The sequence below is a fragment of the Coturnix japonica genome, chromosome 22, assembly GCF_054131305.1.
Source record: "Coturnix japonica strain WE chromosome 22, WE-NBRP24, whole genome shotgun sequence".
In the NCBI taxonomy this organism is placed as follows: Eukaryota; Metazoa; Chordata; class Aves; order Galliformes; family Phasianidae; genus Coturnix; species Coturnix japonica.
Window position 1 is genome coordinate 7,190,792 of NC_140684.1, and position 10,290 is coordinate 7,201,081.

Below are 10,290 nucleotides of genomic sequence, written 5' to 3' on the forward strand. Positions count from 1 at the left end.
TTTCTTTTGGGGGAGTTCATTCCATTAAGCAGCCCCAACCCTCCTGCATGGACAAACCAAGCAATGCCTGCTCCAGCTCCAGCTTCAGTTCAGACCTTCTGGAAATCACAAAATCAGGTTTTAATATATATTCAACAGCCTGACATGAAAACAGAGGGGGATGCCAGCAGTGTGAATCCGGAGGTTCGTTTTATTCACCATCAGGTCTCCAGGCCCCTGAAAAGCTGCAAGTGATGCTGCATCATTATCACCTTATTCAGAATGAAACACTGCAGCCTCGTCTCTTTGGCAACATCAAAAAATCCCCTGAGATTTTGAGCTGCTTGTGTGTCCCGTGTCTGTGCAGGAAGGGTCTATTCACAGATATCACACAAATATCACAGAAAACAAACCCAAAGGCACCAAGATCTCAAATCAGAACAGGACTGAAGGGGATACAGGACTCAGTACTACCACAGAGAGACACTTGCCCTGCCCACAAGGGATGAACAACCCTTATTAGACAGCAGAGAATCCACCCTGCCATCCCCTGCCGCCCTCCAGCCCCTCTATACTGCCTCACAGCTCCTTTTTTCCCCTCTTCCTTCACCAAAAATCTCTATTTCCTCCTCAAACCCACACCATTTTGTTCAGAGCGCACTCAGAGCTGGGCTTGTCCTGGGCTCTGCATCCCACTGGCCCCACATATGGGGCAGCAGGGCCCCAGTTACCAGGTGAGACCATAAACCCATGTTTATAGAGACATAAACCTATGGTTATGTCCAGAAGTCTCTTCTTGTTTTAACCAAAACCAGTCTCAGTTGCTCATTTAAAACCATCGAAGCACCAGAGCACCCATCATAAGGCAGTTCTCTGCCTGATCATGGAAAAACAATAGATGATTAATAAAAAACCAGTCCTGGCTTGTAAAAAGAATCCTGAAAGTGAACAGAAATGGTGTGTTCGCAGTGTCCATGGCTTATAGGTGTTCTTAAGGCTGAATCGCAGCCCACCTGGCTGTAAGGGACCCTCCATCCCAGCCTCATTGCTGCTGTCCATGGCGCTGGGTCTGGGGACCCCTTGGTTGGGGCAGTGGGGTGGGCTCAGCCAACACAGTGTCCCAGTGATGCTCAGCATTGGCTCAGAAGAGGATGTGCCCACCGTTGGCATCCCAGCAGCCCATCCACGGCAGCTCAGCAGCCCATTTGCCATCAGCCACCACCTGCAGCTTGGCTTGGTTGAACCTCCAATAGTGGTCATCCCGAAAGAAGTAGAGGAAGCCATCGCTGTGCACCACGGCTCCTGTTGTGCCAGGGGGCACACCATCCCAGTCTCGTAGGCTGCGGGGGTAGTAGGGCTCCAGGGTGAGGGTCTCCTCGCTCAGCACGAAGTATTTGGCCCCTTTGAAGAGCACCAGGCGCCGGAGCTGTTGGAAGTAGAGGGCTGTGTCGGGGTGTCGGGGCAGGCCGTGGGCACTGCACTTCTGGGGGAAGCCAGACTTCAAGGTGGAGTGATGATAGTTCCAGCATCGGCCACCTGGGATGGAGAAGAGAGAGGATCAGTGACCATATGAGCCAGGATCATAGATGCACTGAGGTTGAAAAGGACCCCAAGGTCATCAAGGCCAACTGCTAACCTCACACTGACCAGTCTACCACTAAACCACATCCCCAGGCACCACATCCACACGTTCCTTAACTACCCCCAGGGATGGGAACTCAAACACTTCCCCATAGAGTGGGAAGGGAAGAAGCAGCTCCAGAGTATAGAAGTAAATTGGGCTCTCTTGGTGCCTATGTCACGCCTCTGCAAGGAGGGATGGGGATGAAAGGTTTTGTACAGCAGGACAGACATCACTCACACCCCTCCCATGCTGGGACAACTATAGAAACTCACAGCAGCCCCAGATATCCCCGCTGCAGCTGGGGCCATCCCCACAGGGACATGCAGATAAACAAAAGCTCCTTTCTGCTCCCGGGTCTGGCCCTGCAGAGCGGCTCATGGCTCTCCCCCAGCTGCAACAACAAAGTCCCTTTCTGGTGGGCTTGTGAGTGGTTTCCATGACAAGTTCAGGCTGACCTCAGTGTCCTGGCTGCTTGGGTTGACCTTCCTCTGCCCTGACAGTTGTGCCACAGGCAGTTTATGGATGGCAGCAAGGCACCAGGGACGGGGCACAAACCATGAGAGAACAGATCTCTGCTCACCTCCTTGTGGCTGCACTTTTGAAGAACGTTTTCTCCTAAAAAATGTGTCTGCTTTAGTTCTTAAACCCAGGGAGTGCTGCCCTCTGGACTGGGCTAATGGGGAAACTGAGGCACAGGGCAGTGGGGGTTGAGGCAAAGCTTATTTGTGACCACAGCACCCTGGAACCTGCACCCATGTGTAGATGTCGCACTAAGGGACATGGTCTAGAGTCACAGCCATGGGTGGATGGTTGGATTGGATGATCTTATTGGTCTTTCCAGACTTAATGATTCTGATTCTCTGATTCATGGTACTCAGCAACGTCCCAGCCCTTGGGCACAGCCTCAGCCTGGGATGCAGGTCACAGACCTGGACAAACCAATCAACACAACCTGCATCTCACTGACCTTTGAAGAAGTAGAAGCTGTGGCTGAATGGGGAGTAGGCACAGGCATCGATACCAGCAGGCAGCCCTGGCCAGCGCATGTGCAGGGGTTGAGGCTGGCTGGCATTGCCACTGGCTGACACCACCCAGAAGTGGCTGCCCTTGAAGACATACAGGTTGTGTTCCGTGTCTGCAGGGCAGAAGAGATGATGAGGGTGAGAAGCTTTGTATCATGTCCCAAACCCAGCACCATCCTACTGCGCCATCACCTCTTATCCCTCCAACTCCTGTGGGATGCCCATATGGGGCTGAGGACATCCCATCCCATCCCATCCCATCCCATCCCATCCCATCCCATCCCATCCCATCCCATCCCATCCCATCCCATCCCATCCCATCATTCTGGGAATCTTATAGAGTAGGGAGAGGCTGCTGGAGAGTTTGGGAGTGTTTGGGGTGAGGGCCTGTGGACACACACCAGCAGTTATGGCATCAAAGAAGGAGTGGCAGTAGTAGGTGTTGAGGCTCCGCCGTTGATGTTCCTCACCATACAGGTCCCCACTCCAGTCCTGGAAATGAGTGAAGACCCTTCCTGGCAGCTGGACGGCCAAACCCCTGGAGGGCTTCCCTGAGACAGAGCGAGGTGAGAGTCATGGAGTAGGGCATGGAAGCAGGAGCACAAGGCTGGCAAGACATCAGAGGGCATCAAACAGTTGATGCACGTCAGCCTGGTTCCTATTGCCCTCAGTAACATGGACATGCTCCCACCACTGCTCCTCACCCTCCACCCCAAAGACCACCTCAAGTAGCACCCAATCGATGCTCACCATACAAGTTCTGGATGGCCAAGATGTCATCCCAGTTGAGCACAAAGTCCTTGCCCAGCTTCTTGTAGTAGGGTGACATGAGGGCGCTCTTGGTGGGCGAGTGTTCCAGCCCCAGTGTGTGCCCCACCTCGTGTGCAACGACCACAAAGAGGTTGCGTCCTTTGCCACTGTGCAGGGACCAGCGCTCGGCGCTGTCGAAATGGGCCTCTCCACGTCGGGGGAAGAAGGCGTGGGCAAGAGCCCCCCCTGGGGACAAAACAGCTCTGGGTTGCTTCAATAGGCTTCAATGAGAGGGCTGTTCCAACCCTAACGATTCTATGATTTCAACCCAAACCATATCTGGAAGGGATGTGGTGAGTGCATGGTGGGAGGGCTCCTTGAAGGCCATCACTGTGCTTTAACCATGACCAACTCAACCACCCCCCAGGAGACCTACAGCTGCAGGACTCAGGACCCCCTTCATTCAAGCTGCTGGGTACTGAGAAACACCACCTCCACCCCAGCACCCCCCCAGCCAGGAAGAGCCCCCGTTGTAGAAGAGAAGCTTACGAGGAGGGAGCGACCAGCACCTGGCCCATCGAAGGCGTTGTTGAGCCCATCGTTGTGGTCCCCATGGAAGAAGGTCAGGCGGATGTCAGCCGGGCCATCCCGTGCTTCCCAAAACACCAGCGAGGAGACGTTGCTCCAGAGCTCAAAGGCAGCCCTGACAGCCAGGCGCACCTCGTGCTGCGGCAGGTATGGGGGCCAGTTCACCACGCGGTACGTCAGGTGCCTCTTGTGCCACTTGCTGCCTGTAGGATGGGCACTGCTCAGGATCTGAGCCGCCTCTGATGGAACCACCACCAGATGCATCCCCAGGGACCAGGACAGACCTTGCCTGGTACCCAGTTAGAGCCCTCCTTGCCTTGTTGCTCCTCCAGGGGCCAAATCCAGACCTTGACCCATTGGATCAGTGTCCAGTCCAAGGTCTGGCTTCCAGGGAGTGAAAGCAAAGGCACCAAAGGGAAAATAATTAGGAAGGACGCTCACATCTGGTCGGGGGCGAATGAGAGTGGGAAAGAAGCCATGGGGCTGCACTGGGAATATGTGGGTGCTGGAGCCAGTGCTGAGGAGTGGGAGCTGGAGCACCTGCCCTGCTCCAGATGTGTGGGAAAGGGGAAGGATGGGGTTACTCAGTGCTCTGCAGACACACAGTAACTCCTTGTTATAACACCAAACCAAGGTGGTGCCAATATTCCCTTGTACAGCCCAGGACAGCTGGGTGAGGTCTGGGGCAGGCTCAGTGCCTGGCTGCTGTGGGGCAAGGCAATAGATTTGACTGCACATTGGAGTTGGTTTGGGTACATATAATGACCATCACCTCCTATGCACCTGTCCTGGGGCAGAAAAACAAAGCCTGGAGAGAAATGCCTCTTTGCTATAGCTTTGGGCTGTTGCACCCACCCATCCCTGCTGCTCCTTGGTGCCTGGATGGGCACAGCTCTGAGATGACACCCAGCATCCCACCCTGCATGCAGAGCACTACTGCAGCAGGACACACGGCATCCCAGGTACCAGGACAGGCTGCTCCAGTGGGTATTAAAGCCCAGCACAAAGCCCAGCTGGGGACATCCTGCTGCTCACATCCCAGTGCTGCAGCTGGGGCTGGTGACCCGGCTGAGGTATCCCGCAGCGGCTGGTAGCTGTGCTGGCTGACAAAGCCCTTTGCTGGCTCAGCTGTAGCTTCCTGCTCCAAGGCAGATAAACAGCCAGCTTAGCACAAAGCCATGCGCCTTCCTGCCCGGCGCCGGACACCTTGTCCCCTCCTCTGTCCTTCCAGCACTGCTCCAGGCCCCAGCCTGCTGCCAGCCGGGTGTCCCAGCATCCCTGCAGCAGCGAGCTGAGCAGCTGGATGCCTTTTGCTACCCTCACATAGGGACTTTCGGGGGCCACAAGCTGAGGATGGAAAGCACAGAACTGAGCTGCATCCTCCCCATCTCTTGGCTCCATCCAGCTGCGCTATGGGCAGAGGAGCTGACAAGGCACAGAGCCCTGCCTTCATCTCACCCTCATCTTTCCCATATCCCATAGTGCTCCCAGCCCTCCTGCTCTGTAGGAGCTGTGCTATCCATCCACCAGCCCAGACCCCAGTGCTCACCGTGCTGCATGGAGCGCCGGCGGCGTGGGGCAGTGGGGCGGTTCTCCCCATCACCCGTCCCACAGCGAGGACGGCCCATCTGCCGCAGTGTGGGGACATCCAGCACCCCGCTGGGAGGGAGGTGGTTCACACGCTGGAAATCCCTACAAAGGAAGGGAGATGTCAAAACTCTGCCTTTCCCGATAGCGATGCCTGAAGCCCAGCCAGGGCTCCCACCCCGTGCCAGCTTTGTGCCTCGCTGGAAGGAGTGTATCCGGGAGATATAATGCCAAGTCCCAAACACTCTGAGATCTCCAAACCTCGGCCTCTCTGCTGACATTGTAATGGGGACAGCTGGCCATAAAAGGCAAATAATGCTGTGCCAACGAGCAGTGTTTCTCAGCAGCTCCTGCTTCAGTATCTGGCAGTGAGTGAGCCCTGAGCTGCAAAACACATTGCCAGGGCACACAGCTCCCATGCAGCCTGGGGAGATGCATTGCTGCTGATGTTAAAGCAAAGGCTCCTACCTCAGTGCTGCTGTGAACTCCACAGGGCTGAGCTGGCCTGGCTGCGGTGCTCCCAGATAGCCATATTTCTGCAGGAACAGCTGCGGGGACAGAAACGGGGCAGGGGATGGACATGGGATGGGTTCAGGTTAAGTTCACTTGTGTGGGGATAAAGATGTGGTGGGAGAGAGCATAGCAAACCCAGGAATCCCTGTCTATTGCTTCATTAGACCCTGATGATTCCCATGACATGAGTCCACACACTTGCACAGCTTCACGTGCTTTTTGCTCATTTTTGACAGACCTTCGGTGTTTGGCCATGGCCCCATAGAGGCAGACCCACACCAGGGGCTACCAGACCCACCCACCCACATCCAACCACCAGCAGCTCAATGCAATATTCACAACAATGGCCACAATGCAGACTTCAGCATGGCCAGGCTGGGCAGCCCCAAGGCTGTAGGCCATCCCCATCCCACCTCATCCCCGATTCATCACTATCCCATCCCTACCTCCATCAACATCTCATCCCTAATCCCATCCCCATCCCACCCCCATCCCCAGGCAGGATGTGCAGCTGAGCAGGGACACACTTGGGGCAGGCAGCTCTGCCAAGCCATTCTTCTCCTTATCGTCCATTGTAAAGGATGGAGATCATTGGGCTGAATTTGCTCCAGCACATAAATGGCATTTCAAAGCAAACAAGCATTTCCCCGTGCCCCGGCTGCTTTCTGAGAGGTTTAGCAGTGATATTTCCAGGAATGCTCCACACCCGTCTCCTCCATCCCACAGGGACAGGCAGAGCCGCCTCCCCGCATCCTGTTAGTGTGAAGGCACTGCATGAAGGGGACGGGGAATTAAAAGGGAAAGTGGTTGATTGGCCAAACACATCCCTGCACGTGGGGATGTGGATGGACCGTGAGAACCCTGAGCTGAATGTTTTGGGTCTCAAATGCCCTGCACTGCCCATGTCTTTCCTACCACAATCATTAAGGTAAGAAAGGACCTCGAAGATCTCCAAGCCCACCCCACCATGCTCACTTCTCACATCCCTCATCCCCATGGTTCTGCAATGCCTTCAGGGATGGTGACCCCCCACCTCCGTGGGCAGCTGTTCCACTGCATCACCGTATTAAAACATGACAACTAGAAGCTGGTTCCTGTCCCGTAATCCCATTCATGGAGCATGAAAATGATTTTTTTCCACCATGAGCTCATAAATATTTGAAAACCCATCTGGGCAAGGCTGGATGGATGGCAATAAGAGAGCAGCCACCAGAGCAGCTGCTCCTGAGCATCACCAAAATGTTCACCACTGCTTATTATTGTCACTTCCTAGATTGCCTCTGGCTGTGACAGTCAGACAGTTTGTGCACCATTTGATGCCCAAGACCAGCAGCATTCAGCCTGTCCTGCCCCCAGCAGGGAATGGCTCTTTTTCACACAATGGGAAAAGAAAAACAGCAGGAAGCCAAGAGCCATGAAATATGCCCAGCTCCTCCTCCGTACCAGGAGGGAAACAAGGAGAGGAAGGTCTGGCTGCCAGGATCCAGGGGATGGAGGGGCCCTTCCAGGCACACGGCCCTTCCATACAGCCCTGGAAATCAGCTGAGAGCTACAGACAAGGAAACACCTTGCTCCGACTGCAGGCATCCCGGGTGGCAGGCAGCCAGTGGCACACAGCCAGACCTCCCTCCTTGGGACTGGGACAACAGCCCTCAGACAGCCCCCCCAGCCAGATGCTCCATTCCTGGCCCCTTTCCACCATTGAAGTACCAAGAACACTCAGACGAGCATCTTCCCCTGCCTGCAGGGCTATTTGTAATGACCATGGTTCCCCCTTGGGCACAGTACAGCCAACAGCATCCCATGAGCCAGCACAGGCTGAGCATCCCCAGCTCCATCCCACATCACTTTGGTACCAGCTGGAGCTGGGACAGCTTCCCTGCAGATACAGCGAGAGCTGGAGCCAGCACCACCGAGTTTTGGCACCGTTGGGTTTTGGCACCATTGGGTTATGGCACAAGCACACACAGGTTGCTGCCTGCTGGGCTGGTGGGGATGTTAAAGGTTCTGAAGCCTCCACCTCCCTCTGCTCTCCTAAACACATTCCTGTCTGCATTCACAGCCCCTGAGGCACAATCCTCATGTCTCTTTGTTTGTGTGCGTGTGTAATTGTATATATAAAGTTAAAAACACACACAGAGATTTACAAGAAGGGAGATAGATCCAGAGCTGGGCTGTCCTCCCAGTGGGAAAGGGGGGGGCTGACCTCATAGGTTAGCACTGATGGGGGGGCTGATGGATCTGGGGATGCCATCTTTGCCATGGGCAGGATGGGAGCAGGAACATCATACATAGAACCACAGAATGGTTTGAGTTGGAAGGGACCCCCAGAGGCCATCTGGTCCCACTGCCCGCAGTGCACAGGGACACCCACAGCTCCATCAGTGCTCACAGCCCCCCAGCCTGACCCTGGGGGTGTGCAGGGATGGGCACCACCCCACTGTGAGCAGCCTGCACTGCACAGCGCCTCATTGCCTGTACTGGAAACAACTTCTTCCTTATGCTCACTCTAAATCTCCCATTAAATCCCCTGCCAAGATGCGTGCTGCCGAGTGCCGGCCCCGCTCCTACCCAGCCTGCAGATAAGGAGATGGCTGAACATAAACATGTTTCCAATTAAACATCCCAACGATTGTCATGAAAACGAGCAAAATGAAAACGCAACCAAAACGGACATTTTCACCTCTAGGCTCCCACAGCCCCTTTGTTGCTAACTTTGCCCATACTAAAAGCAATAATAATAATAACAATAATAACACCAACTTTAGACTCAAAGTGTGATGGTAAGTGACAATTTCAGCTCTCAAAAGGGACAGCAAACCGATGTCCCGCTTAGAGAAAAGCCAAACCCCGCCACGTCCCAGCACCCCAACCCCTCTATGCTCGCTCACCCCCCCGCCCCATTCATTCCCGCACCGCTCTCCTACCTCCGCCCGCCGTCGCTCTCCCCGCACCGCCGCACCCCGCACGGCCGCCAACAGCAGCATCAGCCCCAGCGCCGCCCGCAGCCCCATGGCCGCACCGCACCGCACCGCTCCGCACCGCACCGCACGGCTCCGCTGCTCCTCCCGCAGCTCCGCCCGGGGACTGAGCTCCGCCCGCGTGTGCTGAGCGTGCCCCGGGGCTGCGGGAGTGACGGGCCAAGAGCTGGGTGCCCCTCCGCCCCCCTCGATAGATCCAGCTGTCCCAAAGCGCTGCGGTTCTCCAATGGATGCTTCCCTTCTGTTTGCTCCCCTCGCTATTTTGTTCTCGTTTAACCGAAGCGAAAGGATGTTTTGGCTGTGCTTTGGTTCGGAAAAACAATAGGATGTGACTTAGGGCTGCTTTGTTTCCGTGCCAGCTCGGATCACACGCTTCTTGTAAAGCCCACGACCCCTCTTTCAGTCCAGCCCCCAAAGCTCTGGGAGCAGCGGTACCTGCGAGACCCTAAGCACCTTGAGGCAGCACAGGGAGGACAGAGGGGGTCCAAAACAAAGGGATCGGTGCAATGAAGGGAGATAAGGAATAGGGAGAGGCTGTCAATGGGATGGGAGGAGGAGGAGGGGGCTGGGTGATGGGGAGAGGGGCGCACACAGCGGGCGCAGGTCGGAGCTGCGCTTCCTTTCCAAACAAGAGCAGCTCTGTCTGCAGACACAGCCGTGTTTGGCTCGTCTCTAGGAAGCGACCGATCCATCTGCTGTTCCCCTTAAGAATAGGGGTGAGGAGGAAGCCTGGCTCGGGCCCAGCAGCAGCAGGAAGCGCCGTGGCTGCTTGTAGTGTAGGGAAGGACTGGGGGCACCTGGTGCTGCTGCATCAGCCCTGGCTCACGATGGGTGGTGGCACGGGGTGGGTAGAGCTGGGGGTTGTGGCCCAGCAGGTCATGGCACACAGCACAGGATGGTGCCTGCTATCAGTGCTGTCCCCACACCTCACAGGGTATCAATAAGGCACCAGCACTCACCTGGCCATGGTGGGGAGCAGTGTCTGCGCCTGGCACAGCACCAAGCCCTGAAACTCACCCCATGAATCACTGCCCAGGAACCAGTTACAAAACAGGGCTGGAATGGCACCATACAGCCGAGCAGCAACAGTGTTTATCGTAACTGATAAGGGAATAGCAACAGCGTTACTCCTCTCCAGGACTTCCTGCCCACACCAACACTATGCACATGAGCTGTAGGTGAAACTCCATCCACCTCCCCTGCACCGCAGCTCTCCTCCAAACCCCTCTTAGGGACTGGAGCACCA

At 55.7% G+C, this 10,290-nt stretch overlaps 1 protein-coding gene across 2 annotated transcripts; it reads right to left on the bottom strand.

Annotated features, from left to right (window-relative positions):
* Positions 1-170: 170 nt before the first annotated feature.
* On the bottom strand, positions 171-9,354 carry MMP28 (matrix metallopeptidase 28). Of its 2 annotated transcripts, none has more exons than XM_015880812.3 (8): positions 8,991-9,354; positions 6,019-6,098; positions 5,513-5,655; positions 3,945-4,166; positions 3,376-3,621; positions 3,027-3,176; positions 2,571-2,738; positions 171-1,515 (listed from the first exon to the last, which is right to left on the bottom strand). In XM_015880812.3, exons 1-8 carry the CDS (start codon positions 9,075-9,077, stop codon positions 1,121-1,123), a joined length of 1,491 nt encoding a protein of 496 aa, XP_015736298.2. In that variant the 5' UTR covers positions 9,078-9,354; the 3' UTR covers positions 171-1,120. The 2 variants fall into 2 exon arrangements, with proteins under 2 accessions (XP_015736298.2, XP_085378454.1); XM_085522328.1 differs by having other exon boundaries at positions 3,925-4,166; positions 8,991-9,131.
* Positions 9,355-10,290: the final 936 nt, after the last annotated feature.

Excerpts from the sequence above, each read along its gene's own strand:
- MMP28 (XM_015880812.3), bottom strand. The coding sequence starts at position 9,077 with ATGGGGCTGCGGGCGGCGCTGGGGCTGATGCTGCTGTTGGCGGCCGTG. Across the intron at positions 5,656-6,018 it reads GAGTTCACAGCAGCACTGAG|GGATTTCCAGCGTGTGAACC; the intron begins GTAGGAGCCTTT and ends CTTCCTTTGTAG. Across the intron at positions 3,622-3,944 it reads CAACGCCTTCGATGGGCCAG|GGGGGGCTCTTGCCCACGCC; the intron begins GTGCTGGTCGCT and ends TTTTGTCCCCAG.